Source organism: Manis pentadactyla, chromosome 16 (genome assembly GCF_030020395.1).
Source record: "Manis pentadactyla isolate mManPen7 chromosome 16, mManPen7.hap1, whole genome shotgun sequence".
Classification (NCBI taxonomy): Eukaryota; Metazoa; Chordata; class Mammalia; order Pholidota; family Manidae; genus Manis; species Manis pentadactyla.
In genome coordinates this window covers 30,070,618-30,098,559 of record NC_080034.1, presented here as the reverse complement: position 1 = coordinate 30,098,559, position 27,942 = coordinate 30,070,618, and the positions used below count along the sequence as shown (strand labels likewise).

The 27,942-nt window shown below is 37.8% G+C and overlaps 1 protein-coding gene across 6 annotated transcripts in view; it reads left to right on the top strand.

The window, feature by feature from the left end:
- Nucleotides 1-26,820, top strand: part of UBR2 (ubiquitin protein ligase E3 component n-recognin 2) — a 117,842-nt gene extending 91,022 nt beyond the window's left edge. For 4 of the 6 annotated variants that reach the window (XM_036907211.2, XM_036907210.2, XM_036907213.2 and 1 more), the window contains 17 exons: nt 768-861; nt 1,698-1,859; nt 3,338-3,441; nt 4,184-4,262; nt 6,653-6,801; nt 7,224-7,279; nt 12,820-12,916; nt 13,169-13,236; nt 14,473-14,608; nt 15,119-15,209; nt 16,077-16,207; nt 17,248-17,356; nt 19,025-19,081; nt 20,693-20,770; nt 21,675-21,845; nt 23,224-23,325; nt 24,631-26,820. In XM_036907211.2, coding sequence (XP_036763106.2) covers nt 768-861; nt 1,698-1,859; nt 3,338-3,441; nt 4,184-4,262; nt 6,653-6,801; nt 7,224-7,279; nt 12,820-12,916; nt 13,169-13,236; nt 14,473-14,608; nt 15,119-15,209; nt 16,077-16,207; nt 17,248-17,356; nt 19,025-19,081; nt 20,693-20,770; nt 21,675-21,845; nt 23,224-23,325; nt 24,631-24,772 — 1,826 coding nt within the window. In that variant the 3' untranslated portion in view covers nt 24,773-26,820. Of the gene's footprint in view, nt 1-767; nt 862-1,697; nt 1,860-3,337; nt 3,442-4,183; nt 4,263-6,652; nt 6,802-7,223; nt 7,280-12,819; nt 12,917-13,168; nt 13,237-14,472; nt 14,609-15,118; nt 15,210-16,076; nt 16,208-17,247; nt 17,357-19,024; nt 19,082-20,692; nt 20,771-21,674; nt 21,846-23,223; nt 23,326-24,630 lie in introns of those variants that run through there. The other 2 variants (XM_036907212.2, XM_036907215.2) reach the window with 2 other exon arrangements.
- The last annotated feature ends 1,122 nt before the right edge of the window (nt 26,821-27,942 follow it).

Here is a 27,942-nt window from a genome sequence, read left to right as displayed (position 1 = left end):
AAAAAGATTTTCTTTGTGCTGTGACATTTGCACTATTATATAAGGCACATTGAAATTTGATTCTTTCTCAAATGTTATGGAATTTCTAAGATTATACTAATTTACATAGAGAATTCAAGAAATTCCAAAGGAAGCCAAGTACCCATCTTGTTTGTTCACTTTTCATCTTCTTCAAATATAAAAAACTAGCACCAGAACTGCAGACTGAATTGCCCTGTTTTCCCCCTCGGGCATGGGCTGCGCCCCTGGGTGCTTCGCTGCCACTTTGGCTCTGGTACAGGGATTGTGACTGTTCTCTATATGAGTGTCTGTAGGCAGAATCTTCTCTAAGGAGGGCCCCATGACTGCCAAAACATCTTTTTTGGTAGAGGCTGTGGTGACCCAAATGTCCTGAAGGTATTAGAGACAACCCTGTGAAGAATATCCCAGTACTGAACATTCAGGACTTTTGGAAGGAATGGAAGTCTTCAGCGCCCTGAAAGTGTGAAACGTTCAAAAGATGAGATATACTTAAATATGGAATTCCAATTTCAGTTAACAGTTCCTGGACATTTAATTTGCTCAGGGGGATGAAAATTAGGGGGCTGTATTCTAAATAATCCAGGGTCTTGCATAAATTAATGATATTTCAAGTGAAAGGAATAAGCTAGCATTTCAAGTTTTCTAATGCTTAAACAAGGATTTCACAATTTAAAGTTATGTATTTGGAATAAGATAATTAAATGCTTGGTTTTTTTGTCTTGTCTTTTGTTTGTTTTGTAATGCAGAAAAATATGATCCATTATTCATGCACCCTGATCTGTCTTGTGGAACACACACTGGTAGCTGTGGACATGTTATGCATGCCCATTGTTGGCAAAGGTAATTTGTATTCTTAATATTAGCCCAGAGAAGCTTATCCAAAGGGAGAAGGAACTAAAGATGCTGAAGAAAAAACTCCATAGCATTGCCTAATAAGTAACAATTAAAACTGATTTGCTTTGTCATATGTGTAAAGATGTGACCTAGAAACTTCATAGTATATCAAGCATATCTTTAATGTGGGTATGTGTAATAGCTAACAAACTGGATAAGAAAAAGATTTTTACATTGGGATAAACCCTAAAAGAGTAATGTGTCTCCAAGTCAGCAACTCTTAATTCTGAAGGTTGCTTGTACTTGACTTGCTACTTCCTGAGGTTCTCAGGGCTCCCTGAGCTAAGAGGGGATAACCACCAATTCGTTTTACTTTAGTACTTTCTGTGCTTTTGCAAAGCCAGCTAATCAGTACTGAGCTAAGAGGGGATAACCACCAATTCGTTCTACTCTAGTACTTTCTGTGCTTTTGCAAAGCCAGCTAATCAGTACTGTCATTCATTCTAGCACTGGACTCATTAAGTTGTCCTGAACTTCCTCTAACAGCTAGCTATCAACCCTACCGAAATGACCACGTAGCCCTGGGATCAAGAAGTTTGCTACTTTTGTAATGCTTATTTGCAGGCAGTATTTTTGGCTTTCCTGTTTTAGAACTCGACTCATATTGATGATTAAAACAACTCAAAAATTAAATTAGCAGTGCTAAAAATAATTCAGTCCATTTTAAGATATTAATTTTTAGATTATTTATAGAAACAAATTACTTAAAATGTTGAAGCTTGTGGCTCTCATTGAAAAAAATTACCGTTGTTTTTGATACCTCATGTTCTCTGATTGTAAAGGTATTTTGATTCCGTTCAAGCTAAAGAACAGCGAAGGCAACAGAGATTACGCTTACATACAAGCTATGATGTAGAAAATGGAGAATTCCTTTGTCCCCTTTGTGAATGCTTGAGTAACACTGTTATTCCTCTGCTGCTTCCTCCAAGAAATATTTTTAACAGGTCAGTTTTGGCTCATTAAACCTTTATATCAAGCAGTAGTTTTCTTTGAAGGTAGTGAAATAATAAACCAGACGGGGGAAATCATTCTAGCTAATTGCATAATGTTTTCCAGATACTTTCTAAACTAAAATTTAGCCATTTCTTCTGGCAGGTCTGTGAAATACGATTTTGGCTTTTTAGAAAGGAAAGGCCAAAATTGAACATTTTCTTGGCCACCCGTAAACACTATAGAAGATATAAAACTCCTCTGTATTTATGAAAACTGTTGTCTTTATTTCTCGGACCCTACTTAATTTCCCTCATACTTTTCAAGAGATACCCAGTAAATTGATAGGGGAGGGAGGGACAGCTCAAACCGACTTTATGGAATATGCTAACATTAAATATATTTTGTAGTTTGCTGGCTAACAATAAATAGCTTTACGAATTTGGCCAAAAAGTGAAAATTTTTTGGTGTTTCTAAAATGGAAAATTCATAGCATTTCATAATTTTTAGGGTGCTTCTAGTTAATAGAGTATTGGACATACTCATTTCAAATATAAATGTGATAGTGTCTGCTATTCAAATCTGCTTTTCATGTCTCAGTTTAGAATTATGCTTTCTACCTTTACAAGCACAAGTACTAATTGACATTTTATGAATATGAATCATCTGTTAATTTCTGTGCTATCTGGATTCAATTCAAAGCAAAAGTAGCTTTTATTCCTGTCAGTTTTAGGAGTTCAGACTACAATGTCTTTGTCTATATTACCATAAAATGTTCTTAATTTGCTGTTAGATTTGAGTGTAAGCTCATACTTTTTAATCAAAAGAATATCATTATGCTGACTTATGCATTTGAACTGATAACTTAATCATTGTTAGATTAAGGATTAAAAATCACCTTTGTTGGATTTCATCTGTCACTTTGTGGTTTGGGTTTTATGTTTTTCTCATGAGAGTCAATTGCAACATTGTCATGAAGCACATAGGCTTTAGACACAGGTGGAGCTGGGGTTGAATGCCAGATTTGTCCCTTTTATGGCCTTGGGCAAGACATTACACAGCTCTAAATAAACCTCAGCTTTCTCATCTGTAAAATGGGGGTAATAGTATAACCTATTTCTTAAGAATATTTTGGGGAGTAAATCTAATCTGTAAAATGCTTTACTAAATGCCTGTCACATAGTAAACACTCCATAAATATTAATGTATGGTGATTATTATATTTAAGAAGTACTAGCAAATTCCTATGCTGCAAAATTCGAAATGAGATTTTTGAAAAATGTCATTAGCATCATAGTGACAGTCTGTTTTCATTTTCATTGGCAAATAATCTATTTCTGTTTTTTTAAAGACAACATATTTTCTACTAGCTTTTTTTTTTTAATATTTGAAGTGTGTTTAAAATATGCCCATGATCATTTAAGGAGTCTTTTAGTGTCTTATACTAAGCAACAATATTGGAATACTAAACACTTTCTATCATCTTTTCTAGCAGGTTAAATTTTTCAGACCAACCAAGTCTGACTCAGTGGATTAGAACAATATCTCAGCAAATAAAAGCATTACAATTTCTTAGGAAAGAAGAAAGTACTCCTAGTAAGTTCTAATAACCTGCTTTCATTTTTCCCTAAAGTCTGAGATTGTTGGAAAATGTATTTCCAGAAGAAACTGTTTTAAGAATATTTTTTAAATGAAATGTCTCATTTTAGTATTTGGCTTATTCTGATTTTCTTTGTCTTAATAAACTAAATTTGACTACTACAATAATCCATATTTCTTGAAAACACACAAGCTCCTGTGAAGTTTATGATGAAGACTTCTCACTTACTCCCCCATGTTACTGAAGAGCTTCTGGGGGTGGGAGAATGTAACTGCCTGTTGCAGAGCTAGCTTCAGTTCTCAGTGGGCTCACTCACTTTGTTGTTGGCATTACCGAAGGCTTCCCAAGGTCACCTCCCCAAAGTGCTCACCTCCTCCACCAATCCCATGCATAGCACTTAAGACCTTGTGGGAAAGCAGTCTGAGCAGAATTTAAATCATTGGTTTTTATAACAACATAATAGCGTACTCTTACTTTTCTTACCTTCCCTAGCTATATGAGTTAGTGGCTATCCAATTAGGAGAAGTGCCTTGGTTAATACATAGGTTACTGAAGAAGGTACCTTTAATCAGAGCAGTAGTATCTCTCATGCTCTGAATACATGGTATGCCAGTTTTTATTAATTGAAAATTTTCTCTTTTTTTTTTTTTGGCCTATATTTAGAGTTAAATTTATGACTGAAATGTATAGAAATATTGTGGATTGATGATCAGTAATATCAAATACTTGTTTCTGTAGATATTGCCTCTTCAAAGAATTCAGAAATTATGGATGAATTGCAGCTCCCTGAAGGGTTTAGGCCTGATTTTCATCCTAAGTGAGTACATTATTTCATTCCTTTTAAATTTGACCCACTTGAAATGAAAAATTAAGGTAGCAGTTAGTAAGAATGATTTGTTCAAGCAATTAAATTAGCAGTAAGAATGATTTGTTCAAGCTAGGGAAGCAAATATTAGGATACTGATCTTGAATTCTGAGGTTTAAGCATTATTACATGATATTTATTGTAGATATATTGATAAAATGTATATTGATAAAAACCTAAGAACCATGTGCCATGTTTAATTCCTACCAGCCTCTTCTAGTCTGCATTGCTAACTCCCTACTCCGCCTTGATCTGTCAGATGCTCTCCGTGACACTGCCTCATTGATGCATGTAGCTCCAAAGTGCCCACCTCCCCCACCAATCCCATGCTTTTCTTCTGACTTCCATTGTTTCTGTTTATGGCTTCATCCAGTTAGTATCCAAGATCAAAACCAGAGTATTTTCAACCCTATTTTACCCCAAAGCCAATTAACTTAAAAGTATAGCATAGATTTTAGAGCTAGATGGCTTGGCTAAGTTCCCAGCAGATGTCCAACTTTGTGCAAATTGCATGACTTATCTGTACCTTGGTTTCCTCATCTGTAAAGTGAGGATACTAATATCTATATCATAAGTGTTATGAGGGTAAAGAGACATAATACATGTAATGTCACCTGGAAGCTATGCCTGGCATATACTAAGTAACCCAATAAAAGTAGTACTAAAAGGCTTAAATAGAAGAACATCAGTCCTGTGTTTCTCACATTCCCCTCTCCTCATCCCCAGTCCTGTCATTTTGTTTCTTCTGCTATTAATTTCCATATTTCTAGTTAAAATTCTTAGTTGAGTATCTCTTTGTTTATCATTTTTAAAGTGTTTTTCTTTTGACTGATCGGCAAATTAGGATTCATTTCTTACCTCTACCCTATCTACTACTCCTCACCAATCTCCCAAAAGTTATTTCACAATTTTTTATTAAATCAATTGGCAGTTTTTACTTATAATTGTTTCCACAGATGTAAGTTGTATGTTATATGTCCTTCCTGTGTAATTTTGTCTCTTTCCTATGGTTAATAATTACCTTATTATTTTCTTGTTCTTGATTTTCTCTGTATGTATTACTTTTTTCCCTCCTAAATGCTGAAATAGATCTATCAGATGCCTAGCAATAGCTTTTCTTAGTGCTCAGACTCATCAGCTGTTCTTCTGTTCTGGAACCCACCTCCCACAGCCTCTGTCCTCTTGGACCAATCAGCTCAGGGCACAGCTGTCACCCTGAGACTTCCCCTGGCCATGCTCCTTGCATTTCCCTGGATCTCATTTCCTCCTCTATCTAATTTACTCTGTTATTTTGCACAGGTGCTTCCTTCAGCAGATTCCTAAGAAAGGGTGCATGGGTGTTAAATTTTCATGTCTGAAAAGAATATTTATTGTATCCATATGCTTGATAGATGGTTTGGTTGTAGTCTTGTAGGTTAGAAACAAGTTTTTCTGTAGATTTTGAAGGCATTGTTTTATTGACTTCTAGCACTCATTGAGAAATTAACACCATTCTGGTTCCTGTCCTTTGTAACTTTGTTACTTTTGGAAATTATTGGGATCTTCTCTTTAATCCCCAGTGTTCTAAAATTTCTGTGTGATAGTCACTGGAGTGTGAGTCTTTTCTTCATTCATTTTGCTACATTTTCAGAAGAGTCTTTGAATTTAAAGATTCACATCCTTCCCTTCTGAGAATTTTTTATGTTGTTTCTTAGATAATTTTCTCCTCTTGGTTTTTCTGTTCTTTGAGGTAGTCCTGTTAGCTTCACTAATGGCCCTCTTGGACTGATCCTCTAATTTTCTTACAAGTTTTCTGCTTTCTGTACAATGTTTTCCCTGTGTTCTTTTTTTTTCTGCTTGTTTTGGTTTATCTCTTCCTTGTTTGACTTTTTCCTCCAATGTTTTTGGTCCTTGCATGACTACTCAAGAATAATCACTAAAGCTCATTGGATACCTGGTGGGCAGGTTGGGGCTTGCTGACATGTGAGCCTCACAGTGAGGTGTTCAGGCCCCCACCAGTCTTTTACTTGGGACCCTCAAATGTCAATGTGTAAAACAGTTTTCCCCTGAGGATTCTTCAGTGGAGAAACTAAAATACATTGCCAGTATTCTCAAGATGAGGAAGAGTTTTTTTTCCCTAATACCTTGTTGTTTCCAGCCTGTGTCACCCCTGCCAACAGCCCAAATAGAACATAACTCCTCTCAGGCAGGGACAGTTTGCATATCTATAATTTCCCCTTTGCACACAACTACCTTTAGATTGTTTAAGTGTCTCAGTTCCAACATAGCAGATAGCTGTTCAGAAACATTTGATTTATGTGGACACATTGTTTCTGATCTAACCCTATACATGTTCTCTTCAGGAACCCTTATTCTGAGAGCATAAAAGAAATGCTAAAAACATTTGGAACTGCCACCTATAAAGTGGGACTAAAGGTTCATCCCAATGAAGAGGATCCCCGTGTGCCCATAATGTGTTGGGGTAGTTGTGCATACACCATCCAAAGTATAGGTAAGAGAGTTTAGACTTGTTTCTCTAATTCACAAGCATATGTTGCCATGAACTATGTGTAGAAGCTTCTTTTTCAATAAGATGTTTAAAGTAGGCAACAATATGAAGAAATAATGTAAAGATTTTGAAGCAGAAGTGCAGTATAGTGACAAAATATTAGGTTGGCAGTTTGTAAATTAACACAGCAACAGAGAATTCACTTTGGTGGTGGTTATAGTTAAGGAATGTTTTCATTTTTACTTTTCATCCAGTTAATTCTTAATTCAACTTAATTAAAACAATTTTAAAAACTTTAAAAAGACTTGAAGATTTCAAAACTTGATATTATTGTGCTTTCTGCAGAATTTTTTTTACTTTTTTTGAAATTATGATAAAATACATATAAATGTAAGTTTACCATCTTAACCATTTTTCATCTGCAGAAAGAATTTTAAGTGATGAAGGAAAACCATTGTTTGGTCCTTTACCTTGCAGACTGGTAAGTTATCATTTTTCTCAATTAACACAATGGTAGAGTTGAAATTCAGTAGCTCTGCTTTTTTTAATCTTAAAAATCTAAAATGCTTACTTAAGCATACTCCTTCCAAAGTAAAACCAATTTTCTGTAATGGTATTGAAGAAATAATGTTTGTTGCTTAATTTTTCATGGTTTCATTTAAATAAACTTGAGCTCATTTCATCAAGAGCTCTTAGTTAAAACACCTGAAAAAATGGGAAAAAATGCAAAGTGCTTGTTCTTAAATTTTTAATGCTGTTACTGAAAATATAAAACAGAACATTTCTGTACCACACATGACTACCTTTTATAAGCAGCATGTAAATAAGTACAATTTAATGCCAAACAGTGCATTTAATGCCTAGGAAAATGAGGAAGAAATATAGAAAGCTAGCTGATTTTTACTGTGGAGTTTCTGTCAGATAGTGTCATATGCTGCTTGCTATTCAAGCTTATATTTACAAAAGTTAATTTAAGAGCAAAATCATGTAATTTTATTCATGTAAAATCACCTGGAGAGTTTTAAAAATGCCTAAACCCTACCACAGTGAATTCAATCAATCTGGAGATGGGCCCTAGGCATTAATATTTTTTAAAAGCTTCCCAGGAGCCAGGATTGAGAACCACAGGTGTAAGAGCCTAACCAAGAAATGAAAACCCGTGAAAATACAATTCATTGTGATTACTCAGTAACTAGCCACTTTGCTAATTTTTGTTTTTGATGCAAACACCTAGAGTCTCAGTGCCCCTTTTTATGGTTTGAGGAATGTAGATCCTTTTTTGGAGGTTCATGGCTGGGGATTGTGCATTAAGATCCTCTTTTGAACTTTTAGAAACAGAGATACCTGGCCACTTTGGATTTACTAAATTGGAATATCTAGAAGTAAGTGCTGATATTAAAACTGGTCTGAATTGTATCTTTCTAGTAAATCTTCAGAATGCCAGTTCATATCAGTCTTGACATATGATATGATATGATATGATATGATATGATATGATATACAATATGTGACTATCAATGTTGACTGATATTTTTACTGCAATAATTAAGAGCTGATAAGTATGCTAGTGATTTAAAAAACAATCAAAAATGTATACAATAGAGTTCTTTTTTTCAGTTTTTTAGGCAGTTATACATTTTCTTGACTTCATGTACTTCACACTACCTCTTGGACACACTGTTGACATTTCTGCATCTATTTTTTTTTTCTGTTAATGTGATGTTATGTAATCAGTTTACTTAGATCAACTTTCCCATGTTAAACCAACCTTGCATTCCTGAAATAATCCCAATTTGGTCGTGTAGATGATCCCTTTTATATATCATTATTTGATTTGCTATTCTTTTATCTAAGATTTTTACATCTATGTTCATAAGAAAGATTGGCCTATTCCCTTTCTTTTAATCTTCTTGTTAGGTGTTAGTATCAAAGCTATGCAGGCCTTACAAATTTTAAATTTTTCTGACTTTAATTTTTAAAGTATATAGCCATTAAGAGTGAACATCCATATTCATGACTCCTACTCCTCAAACTTACATATGTTCTCCAGTCATCTTTTTCTACTATATCAGGATACAGGACCTCAGGATGAGGTGGCTTATCCTCCCACCTGTTATCTGGAAGCCATCCCCTCCTCAGTTACCCCCTTTGTCTCTCTCTCTCCTAGCAGTTCCCCTGTGGAGCTTCATTGTCCCTCCTCTTACTCTTGGCCTCAGTGTCAACTCCTTTTGTCAGTATATTTTATTTTATTTTTATCACCATGCAGTGAAAAAGCTTAAATATAGATAAGGAAATAGCACCTGCAGTTTTTTATATTTTGTTTCACATCAAATAAGAGAAAAATTGTATACATAGTAAAACTTCTTTAAACAATAACGTATACTCTGGCTCCAGTTTCTTGCTAATAACCCTTCACTTTTCAACTCCCTGCAATTTGGTTTCCTCCCCTAACACTTTTTCACTTTTAGGAAATAGCTCTTACCAGGTTCACCAAATGATCACCTCATTACTATTTTGGGTGGACATTTTTCAGCCCTTCTTTGACATTTCTATTTTCCTAATTCTGTTAACTGCTTCCCTCTGAAACTTATTTGCTCTCTTGATTTCTGTGATATTCTTGGTTTGCTCCCTATCTCTCTGGCTACTCCTCCTCATTCTCTCCTGCCTCCACCCTGTAAATGTTGTTGACCCATGACCTTTAGTCATCTGATACTCTTTTCTGGCCAGGCCCCCTGTGCCACTCATATCAATAAAATTCAAATTATGTCTCCAAACCCAATCTGTTATCTCCTTGTCTGCTTTATTGTTTTCACCTGGGTCTCTTAAAGGCACCTCAAATTAAACAATCCAAATTAATTTTTCTTCCTATACTCTTTGTGTTAGTTAAATGTCGCCACTCTCCATCCAGGTGACCAAGCCAGAAACCTAGAAATCAAGGTGTGTGCATCATTTGGTCCAGATGTTCATTCATACCCAGTTGGACAGCAGAGTCTGTGGGATTCCTCTCCTGCATATTTGTCCTATTCCTTCTATTCCTACTTCTGCTTGCTTGCTTCAGCCCATATCATTTTGCCTAGATTATTGTACCAGTCTCTACCCTGAATCTCACTCTTTTCTAATACATTGTTAGATTCCTCCAAAAAGTAATCCTGATCATCTCTCTTAAACTTCTTGACCAATTTCTCTATTAGCACCTCCTGCCAATCCCCACATCCTTGGCCAGGCTTGCAGAATCATTGCTGGTTCCCAGGCCTTTGCCTCTGCGAGAGCACCATAAACAGACTCCTTCTCCTCTATAAGATGTTCTTCAAGCTCTGCCTTCCCTGGGAATCCTCTGAGCCATGTCCGGTGAGGATACCCTTCGTCTGTAGTACTGCCTCCTCCAGTTGTCTTCTCCCCATTTTTCTTTTTTTTTTTTTTTTTTTGATTGAAGTATCGTTGATATACAATCTTATATTGGTTTCAAATACACAACAGAGTGGTTTAACAGTTACTCATATTATTAAATCCTCACCTCGACTAGTGTGGTTACTATCTGCCAGCATAGAATGATGTTACAGAATTGACTGTATCCTCCATGCTGTACTACTATCCCCATGGCCAACTTATAGCATGATTAAGAATTTTTGTGCTCCTTTATTTGCCTCCCCCCTCCACCACTCACCCCAACTCCTCCCCCATGGTAACTACCAGTCACCTCACAGTGTCTGTGAGTCTGCTACTTTTTCATTCATTCTGTTTTGCTCTGTTTTTATATTCCACAAATAAGTTAAATCATATGGTGCTTGTCTCCTCCTGCCTTATCTCACTGACCATAATACCCTCTAGATCCATCCAGGTTGTTGCAAATGGCAAGATTTCTTTTCTTTTTATGGCTGAATAATATTCCATTGTGAATATGTACCATATCTTTGTCCATTCATCTGTTGATGGACACTTAGGTTGCTTCCATATTTTGGCTATTGTAAATACTGCAGCGATAAACATAGGGATGCAGATGTCTTTTAGAATCAGGGATTTTGTTTTCTTTGGGTAAATTCGTAGAAATGGAATTACTGGATTGAATGATATTTCTATTTTTAGTTTTTTGAGGAACCTCCATACTGCTTTCCACAGTGGTGGTACCGATTGACATTCCCACCAACAGTGTAGGAGGGTTCCCATTTCTCCACATACTCGCCAACATTTGTTAGTTCTTGTCTTTTGGATGGTGGCCATTCTAACTGGGGTGAGGTTATATCTCATTGTGGTTTTGATTTGCATTACCCTGATTAACAGTGTGGAACATCTTTTTTTCATGTGCCTATTGACCATCTCTGTTGCTTCTTTGGAGAAATGTCTTTTCTGTTCAGATCTTTTGCCCGTTTTTTAATCGGGTTATTTGTTTTTTAGGTGTTAAGGCATATAACTTCTTTATATATTTTGGATGTTAACCCCTTATCAGATAAATCACTTATGAAAATATTCTCCCATACTGTATGTTACCTGTTTGTTCTGCTGATGGTGTCCTTTGCTGTACAGAAGCTTTTTAGTTTTGAAGCTTTCATTTTTTATTTTGTTTCCCTTGCCTAAGGAGATGTGTCCAGGAAAAAATTGCTCATAGTTATGTTCAAGAGATTTTTGCCAATGTTTTCTTCTAAGAGTTTTATGGTTGCAGGTCTTACATTCAGGTTTTTGATCCATTTCGAGCTTATTTTTGTGTTTGGAGTTAGATGGTAACCCAGTTTCATTCTCTTACATGTAGCTGTCTAGTTTTCCCAACACCAGTTATTGAAGAGGCTATCTTTTCCCCATTGTATATTCATGGCTCCTTTAGCATATATTAATTGACCATAGATGCTTGGGTTTATATCTGGGCTGTCTTTTCTGTTCCACTGATCTAAAGGTCTGTTCTTGCTGCCAGTACCATACTGTTTTGATTACTGTGGCTTTGTAGTAGAGCTTGAAATCAGCGTAATTCCTCCAGCTTTGTTCTTCTTTCTCAGGACTGCTTTGGCTATTCGGGGTCTTTTGTGATTCCATTTGAATTTTAGAATTATTTGTTCTAGGTCATTGAAAAATGCTGCTGGTATTTTGATAGGGATTGCATTGGCTCTGCAAATTCCTTTGGGCAGAATGGCCATTTTGACAATATTAATTCTTCCTATCCATGAGCACAAGATAGATTTCCATTTATTTGTGTCTTCTTTAATTTCTCTCATGAATGTCTTACAGTTTTCACAGTATACGTCTTTCACTTTCTTTGTCAGGTGTATCCTCCCCACCTTGTTTTTCCCTTCCCAACCACTATGACTGTGAGCTTTTTTGGTGAGGGGAATGGGTTTCATTCTAGGATCTTCAGATCCAAGACCAGCATGTAGTAGGTCTTCAATATCTATTGAACCAAGTGACATTACAGAAAAATTGGAAAATAGAAAATTAAGCAGGAAGAAAAATGTCATCAACTTATTGCCCATCTGTCTTTTTTATCAGCATGTTTATGCCTGATTATAATTGGTATTTATGTGTAGTTTGTCCCTGTGGTACTCTTCATTTCACATCAAGAGTTTTTTCATTGTTGCTATGCAATCCCCATACCAATTTTTGATGGCTACAGACACCCTGATTTATACAAGCATCTTCTTGCACATAGTTTCTCCAATATTTAGAGTATTTCCCACATTTTAGAGTATCTCTTTAGAATAAGTATAAGGAAATACTGAATCACATTCTTGGGAATCTGTTGTTTGCTGTCTTCCTCGATGCATATATCTTCCTTTTGTTTTCTAGAGCCAGCAGAATGGTGGCAAGAGATAGCTTTGGTTTATTCAGCGTACAACCATATATTTACCATTGCATTCATTCCATGTTTGACACATGTCGTAAAGATGTCACAGATTCAGTTCTTTACCACCTAGAGAGATTTCTTTGTGTACCCAGCACTGCTTTAAACTAGCTGTGCTTTGAACTAGCATTCCTGAACGAAGAGAACTACTTCATATGCTGACCTCTTTGTTAATTGTGCCAATGTCTTTATTTCAGGATGACTGTCTTAGGTCATTAACAAGATTTGCCGCAGCACACTGGACAGTGGTATCACTTCCAGTGGTGCAAGAACACTTCAGTAAACTTTTTGCATGTGAGTATTAATGCATGATCATATTTGTTATACTAGTTCTCATTTTCTGTAATTTTGTTTCCAGTTATGCAACTTCTTTCCATTGTGAAAAATGTTTTGATAATACTGTTGTCTTACATACAAGTTCTAGCTTACAAATTCATATATATCTTGCAAAAAGATAAATTTAAACTAGATTACATGTATTTTTAATTAATAAAATACTTAATTGGCATATTAAATGTGTTGATGTATTTTTGTTTAACTATTTAGCATTGGTTCCTGATGACAACTACAGAGACCTTCCATGTATATTAGATATCGACATGTTTCATTTATTGGTGGGTATCTTGTAATTTGTGTTTGAAATTCTCTATTTTAGGTACAACTTTATCTTAGACTTGGTGAGTAGTACAGAGGCAGACAGGAGGATTTATCATCTATTATTCTTACCATCTCTGAGTATAATTCTTCTCTGAGGAGCCTCAGAAAGAAAAATGTTAAGGAATCTAGTTGAGAGGCTTGTCCTGGGTATCTAATCCTCTCTCTTATTTTGCTTTGTGGCTGAGGTCAGTAATTTAACCTCTTTGCTTTTTACCTATAAAGAAGTAAAACTCTAGTAATGTAACGGTTGCTGCTGGCCCATACAGTGTTTTTTAGACAGACACACACCTATGGTCACACAGCTTAGCAGCATAGAGCCCCTATGTGTGATGTAGGGAAAGGTATGTCTTCTCAACCGGTGCAGTCTGGTGCCAAGACACACCACTGGCAGTAAGTGGCTGTACTTCATTTACACAGGACACTGAGTGTACCACCTCACACAGAAACCCCAAGTCTTGTCCTCTTAATCTCTTTGGGCATCAAATTCTATACCTTTAAGTTGGTTGGTACCTACCTATATGATTGTGTCATAACTGAGTGGGATAATCAATGTGAAGAGCTTAGAGTAATGTGTCCCTGGTAAATGTTAGCCATTGTTATTGTTCCCACTGCTTCTGTGAATACCACCACCACCACCACCTGCACCACTGTACAGGCAGCAGGAGGCTAAGAGACCCAGCACTTACTATACACCTGACTCCTTTCACATACATTCTCGTTTAGGGCTTACATTGTTACTACCAAGGTATTAAAAATATGCACATACTATCTCTAGTTTACCACAGGAAAACTGAGGCTCAGAGGTGTTAACTTATCTAAAAAGCTTATAAGAGGAACTGGGACTCATATCTAGATTTGTGTGCATCCAAGACCCATGCTTTTCCCAATGCTCATGTCCTATAAAGATTTCAAGTGATATTTTTATTATCATTAACGGCTATGTATTGATTCATCACTGGATAAAGGAAAGAATAGTGCCCATCAAGACCCCTTTATTGAGCTCTTAGTTAATTTCATTTAGCCAATCCTAGTGGAATTTCTAACCTGTGTACCCTTTAAGAACAAAGATTTCTTAAGGGGAGGGGCTGAGCTCAGGAGGGGATCATATTAAGAAAATGGAAACATGCTTAACTGTGGAAGGCGGAAAGGTAACTGCTCTTGACTGCTCTTGACCCTCTGTATTTGGTATCTAGGTGGGACTGGTGCTCGCTTTCCCTGCGTTGCAGTGTCAGGATTTTTCAGGGATCAGCCTTGGTGCTGGAGACATTAACATTTTCCATCTGGTCACTATGGCACACATCATACAGATCTTACTTACCTCCTGTACAGGTAATTCCTCTTGTCAACTCTTTGAAAGATGTACTTGAGTTTTTTCAGTTTAAGGAAAAAAGTATTAGAGGAAAAGGTGCTTGGACAAGAATAATATGTAAATTGTAATTAAGCTACTTGTTTTTCTGTTTATCCTCTTGTGAAAAGTTTTGAAATAAAATTTTTTCTCCTATTAAAACCCCTAACAATCTGAATGTCCTTACTTATTTTTCATTTCGTATGTTCAGTAATATTTTAGTACCATAGACTGTATATTCAGCTCATTTTACTCACATGCACCATGCTTGCTGCCTGGCACCCTGACACACAGTGGCTTCCTCTCGCAAAGCCTGCCAGTTCCTTGCTGTGCTGCAGATCAGTACTGTGCTCACACATGAGAGAGTAAAGTTCTTTGTATTTTGTGGGAGTATTTTCATATTATATGTGAGTATATGAATATATTTGAGTGCTTAAATGATGTGTCCCACAATCCATTTAGTAGGCAAATACTAATGTTTCCTTACCTTGCAGAAGAGAATGGCATGGATCAAGGAAATCCTGCTGGTGAAGAAGAATTAGCAGTTCTTGCTTTGTTTAAATCACTTCACCAGTATATGGGAAGGTGAGATTGTAATCTTTACATGATTGACAGTTCCCCAAATATTAGGATAGAATGAAAAAAATAATTCACTTGTTAAATAAGGGAAATTTCTATCTATTGACATGTTTGAAAAAGAAGATGAGATGTTATGTGCAGGACTCCTCTGAGCTTTTAATAAACTAACATAACTGGAGATCTCTGAGAGCAGTAATATGCAGAGCTTCCCATGTTGATCTGGCCATGGAACCCTTCTTTTGCTCAGAGGATCTGGCACAGACTAGTGGAAACATGAAACCTGCTTTGAAAAGTACTATTCTAAAACATATGTTGTCTCACTAGAAATTTAAAAATGCAAATTAAGTGTAATAATATATTTTTAAGGTAACATCCAGGACTGACAGAAAGAAGTGCAGTGAAATTATTTGAACTTCATATATTGTTGGAGTCATTGTGATTTGTCCAACAGTTTCACTTAGCTTTTTAACAGTATATGTCAAGGACCATAATGTTGGTTCTTTGGCTAGTTGTCCCATTATGGTTTGTGATCTGAAAAACATGTTAGCTTTAAATTTCATATGTTACAGTTATAACTGTGTAAGATATAGTAGTATGAAAGTAGTTTGCCAGAATAATACCCACTGGTAAGAAGTTCTAGACTTGTGAATGGTTTTAATTTTACAAATTTTATTTTTATGTAGCTATAATACTTTTGTAAATTTTAACAATAACATTGGAGGCTATATCCCCATTTATATCTGACATCCTATAATAGTCAGAACTGTCTACTCCTTTTGAGTCTGTGCCATCAATTCCAAAAATCAGTATCTCTGATTTCACACTGTGCCATTTTTTTTATTGGATTTCCCAATTGTCATCTTTTTATCTTAGTTCCTTGAAAGAAATGCCCTCTGGCTGGCATCTGTGGAGGAATGTCAGAACTGGAATCATGCCTTTCCTAAAGTGTTCTGCTTTGTTTTTTCATTACTTAAATGGAGTTCCTTCCCCACCTGAAATTCAAGGTAATTTCCCATTTGTTTCAAAATGTAGGAAATGTATGTAGTCTGTCACTCCAGCAACTTACAATTAAAGTGACTTGCAAAAATGAAAACTGATTAAAAGTTTAGAACATACCTAATACACACTATGGTGATGTACACAATTATAGAATAAAAATGCATATTTATGTATACATATGATTTTATTTGGATCTCAGTAAATGTACTATTTTTGTACATTTACATGTATAAAAATACTAGCTTTGCTTTCAGATGTTAAAATGTTCAGTTATATATAATTCATAAACTGGGTTCTTCAGATTTTAAGAAATGAAAGCTCATAATTTCGAGTGATTTAACTTGAAACATGTGGCATTAAAGTTCAGAATACCCATAATTCCACATAAAAATTTTAATGTAGGAATTCATTTTCTGTTTCACAGTTGTTTGCTATGTTCTGTTTTGATTCAGTACATAAAAGTAGCATAAAGTAGATTTAAAGTTTACTGCTTCTCTGTATCTCACAGTGCCTGGCTCAGGCCTGGGGGGCCTGCACAGGAAGCTGCTCTCTCAAAGTTCATTGACTGGCATTTTCAGTCACCTGGTTGCCCAGGAACCTTAGAGAATACTTTAGACTTTGTAATCATTTGCAGTGATGATTACAGTTTAGTGTTTAAGTCCATCTCTTGTGGTAAAATCATACTATATTTCTGTGCTGCTTTATGCTTTTCCAGAGCACCTGTATGTGAAATTTTGTCATTCAGTGCTCACAAGTAACCCCATGAAGTGCATGGCTCAGGTGTGCCATCTTGTCAATGATAAAACTGAGACACTAAGAGACTGTAAGCAGTTTGGCACAGGAGTTGCCTGACTCCAGTCTCAGTAGTGTCATTTTCTGTGGAGCCCTTCCATGTCCCATCTTGTTAGCTTCCTACAAGTTATGTACCCAGCAAGTTTAAGCCCCTTCATCATGACATTTTTTTTTTAAGCTCAGCTATTACTTACTCTTATATAGGATCTGGTCTTAGTTGTTACATGCATTACTTTTTCTTCTCCGTTTGCAGTTTCGGGAACAAGCCATTTTGAACATTTATGTAACTATCTTTCCCTGCCAAACAACCTCATTTGCCTTTTTCAAGAAAATGGTGAGATAATGAAATTACTGATTGAAAGGTAATGATTATACACATTTTTTCATTATATTGAATAGTTATGTGGAAATAAACTTCAGTTTATCACATATATTACAAAGTTCTCAGATAGCCTGGCAGGACTCAGTCTGTGTGATTCAAACTATGATGATGAGGCCTTAGATAAAGATTTACCTCTGTGGTAAGATTTTTGCCAAAGCCAATGAATAGCATAACCAGATTTGCTTGGAATGAGAGTAGTGGTAGAAATGTTTATATCCTCATATGAACTTACTTGTTGAAGACTCCATTCTGTAAGGTTTTTTTGGATCTAGTGTAATACTTCATTTTATGTTTGAGAAATCTGAAGCCTAGAAAAATTTACCATCAATCATGTCGAATTGGTGACTGAGTTCAGGTTAAAATTTGGTTATTTTACCTACAGAATGGGAGAAAATATGCAAACCATGTATCTGATAAGGGATTAAAATTCAAAAGGTGTGTCTGTGTGTGTATACCCAGAATTCCAGAATTCCTACATCTCAGCAAAAAGCAAACAGCCCATTAAAAAATAAGCATAGATACACAGATAGCCAATAAGCACATGAAAACATGCTCAGTTAATTAACATCACTAGTCATTAGGGAAATGCAAATAAAAACCACAATAATATACCACTTCATACCTATTAGGATGGCTATTTTCAAAAAGGACAGTAACAACACACAGTGAGGATGTTGAGCAATTGGAAACCATGTGCATTGCTGGTAGGACTAGAAAATGATGCAGTGTCTCTGGAAAGCAGTGTGGTAGCTCCTCAAATAGTGAAACATAGAATTACCATATGACCCAGCAATTCCACTCCTACATATATATTGCAAAAGAACTGAGGACAGGGATTCACATACACCCATGTTCATTACTATGAACACTATTCACAGTAGTCAAAAGGTAGAAACAACCCCAATATTCATCAACAGATGAATGGATAAAATGTGGTGTATTCGTGGAATATGTACAATGGAATATATTCAACCTTAAAAACAAAGAAAATTCTGACACATGCTGCAATGTGGATGAGCCTTGAAAACATGCGAAGTGAAATAAGCAGTCACAGAAGAACAAATGTTATATGTTTCCACTGATATGAGGTACCGAGAGTAGTTAAATTTAGGCAGAAATAGAATGGTAGTTGCCAGGGGCTGGATGACAGGCAGAATAGGTTAGTGTTTAATAAGTACAGAATTTCACTTAGGAAAGCTGAAAAAGTTTTGGATGGTGGTGATAGTTGCCCAACAGTTTGAATGTCTTTAAAGCCACAGAACTGTATATTTAAAAACTGTTAAAATGATCATTTTTGTTACATATTTTTACCACAATAAAAAAATTAATGTGTGTTTTCTAGCTCCAAATAGGAAGAGATCATTAATTCAGACTGGTTTTTTCAAAGTGTCCAGATTGGGGGGGTAATAGTGTATGTGGCACAAATTTTAATATATTAAGCATTCTTGCTTTTAGAAAATCACAAGTCATAGTCTTGACTTTAAAAGTGGCAGGCAAAATACAGTATTCCTGCTTTTTTTGATGAGGTAAATTTATTAAGCTGAGAAAATTGTTTTTCTCTTACTAGATTTAGAGAGAAAGAAATTCTAGTTTTAGCCATTAAAAGTGTAAAATGTTTTGTGTTTTTTTTCCCCCATTTACATTAAAGTTGGTGTCATAACATTGACGTTAAAAGATATGCAGAAGGTGAAAGAGATGCTATAAGGTAAGTTAAAGATAGTCAAAGACTTGGCTGTGGGGTAGGGAGGTAGGGAGGAAGCCGGATAGAAATGCTATATTCCTTCAAAACTGATCTCCCAAAACTTTATTGATTCCAAAACACTGAACATCTTGCCTTCATTCTCTTTTCTTCTTAATCTATTGATGAGAGTTTAACAGAATCACCCTATTTTAGAATGTTAGCTTTAAAAAAAAAATCCTTTTCTCTGATTTTCTTAGCTCTATTTTTTTTTTTCTTTTATTACGGGAAATTTCAAACTAGTGTAAAGAATAACGTAAGACTCCACATACCTGTCACTTAGCTTCAGTATTACCAAATCATGGCCAACCATTTTTATTTCTATTTTTTCTTCATTCCTTTTGACATTAGCTCTATTGTTATTCTGTAATAAAATATGCTGTACCAAGTTATAACATGTATTTTATCTGTTAATATCTCTTTGGTTCTGTTGAGCATATCATCCATAAAATCAGAAGGCTAGAGGAGATTATCTATTCTATTTCTTTGATTTTATACACATCCTGTCCCCAAACCAAAGATATCCAATTTGATTAGGTCAAGCTATCTGAAATTATGGTTTTATAAGTCAGTTGTTGAAAATCAGCCATTTCATGTGGTTCAGTCAGAATCTAACTCATTATGTCAAACAGTAGTTCTCACCTTGAGGTATATATCAGAATAACTAGAAACTTAAATAATACTCAGGCCCTCTCTACCAAATCTAATTTCTCCAAAGTTGGGCTTCTAGCATGCATATCCTCCCAAAATTACCCCACAGTGATCCTGGTATAAGAACAGCTATGTGAGTAACTGCCCCTGGTGTCAGTCCACTGCCATCCCTGCCATGTCCATGCTGGGCCGATGTGAATACTCAAAAAGTGTGTCCTAAAATACCCATTGAATTCGGATCTACGTTTAAGTAAATCAACTTGTCACAGAATCAACAAAAAGGCCTGGTATTTCTCATTTAAAGACAGTCTCTCATACAACTAATGACTCTATAACATTTTACTACATCTGATAGACAGTGACCGCAGTGGAGGGGATGAGGCCTTGATAATATGGGTGAAGGTTGAACTAGTGTTTTGTGTATGTGAAACCATCATAAGATTGTATATCAATGATACTTTAATTTTTAAAAAAAGAGTCTCTCTGTACTTCTGCCGCCTTCTCTCCAGCTCACTTCTGCCTTAAGATCACCCCTAATGAGCATATCTTCTCTTTCTACCCTGAGCCCCCAGTGGGCTCTCCATTACTGTGTTATTTCCATACAAGTCCAGGAATGACTATCCTCTCTGCCACTCCCCTTCTTCCCAGGGCTACTGAATTTTCACCTAAATGGGGCCAATACTGAATACTGTCTACTGTCTTAATAATTTATTCTGAGCTCTTCAAGTAAAAATGTGAACCCTAAGGCCCTGTGCTAGTTAAATAAGGGTGCATTTCATTTCTTACATAAGTGGCTTCTACTGCTATGGTGGTAGTGCCCAGTCACTCAGATTCAGGCTTCTTTTTGTTTTTACTAAGAGTTACCCTGTCATTGTTACAATATGAACTCATATTTACTTGTTTTTGTTTTTGTTTGTTTTGTTTTAGCTATCCAAGAGAATCTAACAAATTAATAGACCTTCCAGAGGATTACAGCAGCCTCATTAATCAGGCATCTAATTTCTCGTAAGTTTTGCTCTTAGAGTATTGAACATTTCCTACCCTGGAAACACTCACTTCTCTATACAGAACTTAAGGGATTTGTTGGTGGTGATCTCTTTTGTTTGGGTAAGGAAATCATAATATCAGTAATACTTCACCTAAGTACCTAATTTGTAAAAGCATCATTCTACTGTGTTTCAGAATGAGATATGGGAGAGGGGATGATGGCAGACAAGTTTGATTCATTAGAGGTTATGTGAATGGCAATTTGCACTTTAATAAGAGCCCTAGATAATTTTTAATACATTATTAAATATTTAACATACAAGTTGCATAAAGAATAATCAGTAGTGTAAAAAAATAAACATTCCCCTAGTCAGTTGAGGCTGCCTGTGTGTATCTTCTCCGGTGCATCCTCCTTCCCCTGCAGAGAGCCACTGCTCTAAACAAACTATTATGTATCCCTTTGCATTTATATATTAACTATAAAGGCTTTTATTCCTAAGCAGCATATATTATTTTGCATGTTTTAAGCTTTAAAAAGTGGTATTATATTGTACATATTCTACAGCTTTCTTCATTCAACATTGTTTATAAGATTTATTTATATTTGACATACATGACTCTTAATCCATCAGCTTTGACTTAAATACTATTTCATTACATAACAGTAGCAGAATTTACATATTTTTTCTCCTATTGATGACTTTATTTCCCTTTTCTCTGATGGTTGATTGATTGAATGTTTCCAGTGCATGGTGTTTTTGTATATGTGTGAAATGTTCCCTATTCTAGAAATAAATTTACATGGGCCCATCTTCAGCCCTACCTGATGTCACACAATTTGTTTCCAAGACAGTTTTGTCACGGTCAGCTCTTCAGCCACTCCTTTTTAGAAAATGACTTGTGCTTTTTTTGTCCCCTGGAGGTGCCCCAAATCAGGTGGTGATAAGAGCAGAGCCCCAACTTTATGTCTTGTGTGTGGAACTCTGTTGTGCTCCCAGAGCTACTGTTGTCAGACTGACCTGGAAGGGGAAGATGTAGGAGCCTGCACAGCTCACACATACTCCTGTGGTTCTGGGGTGGGCATCTTCCTGAGGTAAGGCCCTGGCAGGAGCTTGTGAGCTTTGTTTCTGCCACACCGTATGCCTGTTGAGGGGGCAGGATAGTATAAGAAACTACTGTATGACAAAGAATTTTAAGACTGCTGTTTTCCTGTGTTTTGTTCATTTGAGGACCACAAGAGCCTTGTCTCCTCACATCTCCTGTTTGGTTCATGCAAACTCTGTGCCAGTTGTTCTTGATTTTCCACCCAAATCCAGTTAGAATTACTCATGATTTTTTTTGTGTCTTCATGGTCTTGGATTCATACATATCGCAGGCTCATGTATGCTGTTGTGTGAACTCAACAATATACAGCAGACACTAGTGGCTGCTGCGTACTAGGCATTGAGAATGTAGTCAACAAAGCAGGCAAAAACCTCTGCTTTAATGGAGCTCATTTTCTAGTGAGGGAGCTAGAAAATGAACAAGTCTGATAAGACTTCAGAAAGTGACGTAGGTAGAGGAGAAAAAAAAAGGCAGGGAGCGTAATATCAAATGACAGCTGGGGAGTTGAATTTTAGCTGGGGAACCAGGGAAGTTTCCCTGAGAAGGTAACTTATGAATCAAGACTTCATGAAGCAGGGAAAACACCCTAGGCAGGGAGCAGCAAGTGCAGAACTGCTGGGGAATGTGCCTGCTGTGTTCAAGAAACAGCAAGGAGGCTGGCGTCGCTGGAGTAGCGTCTGCAGAGGGGGATTGGGGCTGGGAGGTGCTAGTGACATGAGCTCCTCTGGGGCATAGATCATATCCGTATCTTAGTCATCTTAGTGTCCCCACATGCCTAACAATTTCTTACATATGGTAGGTTCTCAACAAATGTTGAATTGAGCTGAATTATTAGTAGCCAAAAAAGTCAAGCAGACCTCTCAAGTGGGTGGGGAGGTACATTTTTAAATAGCCCTTAGGAGAAACGGAAAGGTAGCATTTTCCCTTGTCTGGCATATTTCAGAGTTCCTGGGGTCGTGTACAGTGTTGGTTTGTGTTGAAAAGTCAGCCTGATCATGTTTGTGCACCATTTTTAAATGAATAATTCACTATAGTGGTTAAAGTACTAGTAACTATGTTTAGAAGCTAACTATCTTTCTCATACACATGGGTTTTTTTAAATGCTCCTAATATATGATCCATCGATTCCTAATCTGAAATGTCCCTCTCCCCTCACCACAGTGATGTACATATAATCATTATTAATTGCAGTACAGCCATTTTAATCATTTTTAAAAGTTAGATGTGTTGATATTTTTGAGTGTCTCTGCTATAAATGATGTTCTCTTCCAATACTAGTTTTGTTTATTTTTGTAAGACTTCAGTCCATTTGGAATTGAATCCCAACCTTGGCTGCTAAATGTAACATACAAACGGTCTCTCCGCAGAGTACGGGAATGTCAGGTGCTCTTTCTAGCCGGCAAAACCAAAGGCTGTTTTTACTCTCCTCCTTACCTTGATGACTATGGGGAAACCGACCAGGGACTCAGGTAAGGGCCCATCCTGGGAGGCTGCGGGGAATAACTTCGGGCCTCCAGAGCCTTCGCTGTGAACGCAGGGCCACTAACAGCACAGGGTCTGTGCAGCTTCTGCTATGGAGAGGGGTGACTGTCACGGGGAAGGGACTGTCCCAAGGAGGGTGCCTGCCTGCCGGTGTGGCAGCCCCTCTTCCAGCCCTCTGAATGTCCGGAGGGTCATTAGGATAGATAAGGGAAAAGAGTAGGACAGAGGGCAACTTTTTTCCATTTGTCACTCCAGAAAACTGAACCGCTGTGTGGCATCTGCAGCATCAGAGCAGTGCAGGGACAGCTGTGGTGACTTGTGCAGCTTGGTATGGGGGGACCCAGTATGCTTCAGGTGATGTAAAAAAAGTAGATCTTAGTTGGTAAGAGGTGTGCTTATCTTATTATATAAGAATCTGGGGGACGAAGATTTAGAACGTAGACAACCACAGTGGTATCTGAGGCTTCATCACCTGCGCTCTTGTTGGTACTATTACATCATAAGCAAAATGCTAGCAGCCATTCCCTCAAACACTATCAAAGAACTTCTTGTAGACCATCTCTTTGCCCAGAGGAGGTGATGGTCTTGTCCTAGATATTACCATCCAGCCTTGGGGTCCCAAAGTTTGAAAGCCTGGGGACCACGGCAAGATAGTATATGGGCTACCCCGCATGCTTGACTGCAGGGGTGTGGGTGTTTGCCCCTCAGTGATGGTTCTTCCTGTTGCTCTAAGGAGCATGGGCTCCTCAGAGGAGGAGCCCCGGGTAGGGAGTGAGAGGACTGGTGCGCTGTGAATCAAGAGCAAAGGCCCCAGGCGTGCCCACACTGAAGCCTGTGCTCCGGCGACATCAGACCCGGATGTTACTCACCTTCGGCTGCTTTGCCTCAGCTTTGGCTGACAGACGGCGCTCAAAGGAGCCCCTGCACCCTGTAGTTCTCCTTCCACCCTCTCCCCTGCCTCCTCCCTTCTTTACATTCTACCAGCAAAGAGGACAATGAGTGGGTAGTTTCAACCTCTCGATCCAGACCCCCCTGCTCCCCACCCACTTCCCTCACCCCAGGCTGAGTAGCTTGTGTACATTTTCTCTTCCTTGTAGAACTTAATCCCCTTCAACTGTTCCTAGCAAACCTTCAGAACTAATGTATTAACAGCCACTCTCCTGCCAAGCAGAAATTTTGCAAAGGATCTAAAACCACTAACTTGCAACCGTTCCCAAATCAAGAAAGGTTGGGATATATATAATACATGAGTAAAGAGAATGCACCCTGAGTGGCATGTGTCTTCTTCCTAGACGGGGAAATCCTTTACATTTGTGCACAGAGCGATTTCGGAAGATTCAGAAGCTTTGGCACCAGCACAGCATCACGGAGGAAATCGGACACGCACAGGAGGCGAACCAGACCCTGGTGGGCATTGACTGGCAGCATTTATGATGGTGGCACTAACAAAACTGTACACTTGGAGTTTTGTGACCCAGTTGGCTTTTTAAGAAAGAGAATAGGAAATAAGTTCTGCTGAATTTGGAAATGAATTCTTTAGGCGCTTCTTCAGTTTTATTATCATAGTTTCTGGCTCGAGAGACTGATGAAAATCATTTTCTGTCAGCGGACTTTCTTGCACCATTTGCTGTGTCCCTGAAACATAACTTCTTGAATTGTAAGGTCCAGCAAGCAGCTTCTCTTCCTGGGCTGGGTGCTCCAGCTGCTTTGTGGGCATCTGACTGCATGCGACAGTTCCCAGTAGTCTGAGCCACGTTACATTACCGATCACAGGGAACTCCAGGCCTGAAGCTGATTCGACTACGGCAGGAAACGGTCTCTGCAGTGTGTTGGAGTTATGCTTCTGGTCCCTCAGTGATGCTCAACACTGGGACTGAGTTGCTGTCCCTTCTGCTGACAGGACCCTACCTCTAAGCAAAGCAGTGGGCTTTGAAAGCATCAATCCCTGTCTCCATCAGCTGTGAGAGGGCTGAGGGCGCTGATGCAGGAAGAGCCTGTGGGAAGAAGGGGAAGGTGCTTTCTTTGTATGCTGGCTGCTTTTTAGGGCTGTAGAAGATTGGATTTTGTTTTCCTTTTTGTCAAGACTTTTGGCTTTGAGAGAAAAAACTTACTTTAAAAGGGCTTTTTAAAAACTTAAAAGAGTATCCTAGTTTTTCAGACAATATATTCTCTTATTTCTAAGACTAAATTGAGAGATTGTGTGCATCTAGAATCAAGCACTAGTGAAAAAAATGAGAACTTGGTGTTTTGCAGTTCCCTCCCTCCTACCCCTTCCAGCATTTCCGGAATAGATGAGTTGCTCTTTCTTTGCTGGCTCACTTAGTACATTCCTGGGACAGCCTATGCACCCAGGCTTTTTATTGTTTTTAAACATTATTGTTCTTACTAAGAGGTGCCTTCCTAGAATGATAGCCGCTTAGTAAAATAGCTTATAACTATTACATACGACACAGCCACTCCATTTGATACGCATGTGCTGAGAGCTTGACAATGGAGGGATGGCAGGTTTTGTATGAGGAATAAATTCTGAGCCTCTCCGAGTGGGGGCTAAAGGACAAATGAATAAAACACTCTTGGATTTTTTTAGCCATTGCAAGTAACCCTTTCACTCAGTTTTCTTTGAACTGTGTCTCAGAGTTCTGTTCCATTCAGCTTTGCACGCTCCCTGTCTACCCGGGAGGATGGTCAGCAGTCCAGACTGTATGCTAAGATATGTGAGACGCAGAAGCCGCATTCGCTGCTTCCCCTCCAAGGCAGTAGGTGAAAGAAGCTCTTCCTCTGCAAGAATGACGCTAACTTCCTGCTTGGGACTGGCCCAGCAGCTGAGAAGGACCCGCAGGAAGAAACTCCACTTAGAACCCAGTGCTCTCCCCCTTTTGCTGGCTCCTTTTGCCATTCATAAGGTCTGGTGGTTTGGGCTGTGAGTGCCATAATGATTTGAATGTTTATTTCAGCCTTTGTCACATCCCTGTGATCCTTTAGCATTTAAATCCAGCTTCTTTTGGCTTTTCTCCATATGTTCATCAAGCTTATATTTTAAATGATAAGACCATGTTTCTCCCTCTGTAAGTGAATTATAAACATTTTCACCACATCATAACAATACTCAGGCTTTTGGGACTGACTCTTGTTAGCAGAGGTGTCCCTGGGTTCCATTCTCTGAGAATGTCAGGGGTCTGAGAGAAAATGAATTTCCATGAAATAGCAGGGCATGCACCCCTCTGTCTTCCGGTGTGTGCGTCATTAAGCTAATTGTCTCCCCTTCCTAAGGAATCATACTAGTTTTATGATTTGTTCTGCATGTATCATGTTTATTATAGAAATGTTTATATAATCATGCTTTCTGTATCAGGGAAAATCATATCTGTTTAATACATTGGCTATAACTTTAAATATCTGTGGACAACTTGTAAAATTTGGAATGTATCATATGTAAAAAGTTTAAAGATACCCAAATAAATGCTTTAGGTGTTATTACTTTGGGTCTGCCTGTATTGTCTTTGTTTTGTGTCACACATTTAAATGCCATAAAGTGTTCCCCATGTCACCTTGCTACAAATAAAGTGGGACACCTGTATTAGCTTGAAATCTAAGATGCTTATATTATTAGTGTCAGTTACAGCCATTAGCCAAACCATTTTGACCTTCCCAGAGAAAGCTTGATCATCATTTCAGCTGCTTAAGTTTCCTCTTCTTTGACTACGACAGCTTGTGACCTTTCTGAACAATTGTGGACCTGAAATCACTGGGCAAACAGGCACTCAAACTCTGTCCAAGCTCCAAGATGGGTCTCCAGGTTGAGACTTAACTGCTCATCCTTACGTGGTGACCTCCAGGTCCTTGTTCTCACACAGTCCTCAGACACTTGCTTAGGAGAGACCTGCTGTGCTTTTCAAAATCCTCTTCAAAGGAAAGCAGGAACTAAGAATGCAAGGTTTCTTTTGCGCATCCCTCATCCTTGCTTACTCCCTTCCCTGGCCCTAAAGGCATCAGTTCCAGGACTTGCTAAGCCCCTCTGATACCCCTTGCTCTCTCTATTATGCTTAAGTCAGGTTTATTGAGTTTCATTTTACAGATAGTAAAAGTCACCCTTTTGGTAGACAGTTTTATGCCTTTTGACAAATGCATACAGTTGTTCAACTACCACCACAATGAAGAAATAGAATAATTCTGTCACCCCAGGACATTCCTTCATGTCCCTTTGCCTTGTCTCTTCCGGAATGTCTCGTAAGTATGTATCATGCATAGCCTTTTGAGTCTGGCTTCTCTCAGTAAGAAAACTGTGCCTTTGAAAGTCATCGATGTTCCTTTTGGTCACTAGGTCTATTCCGTTGTGCAGACATTTTGTCACCAACACAATGATATTTGGGCAATTTTTGGTGATTATGAACAAACCACCAAAAACATTGACGTACAGGTTTTTGTGGGACCTCAGTTTTCATACCCCGTGGGTAAACAGCTAGGCATTGTCCCTATGTCCTAAGACCATCCTTCGCACTTGGGTTTTACACCCTTGCACAACATTCTCCTTACCTTGGCTATTTAGACTCATCCTCTCTTTTGGAGAACAAGATATGCCATCAGCAATTACAGACTGATGCTTC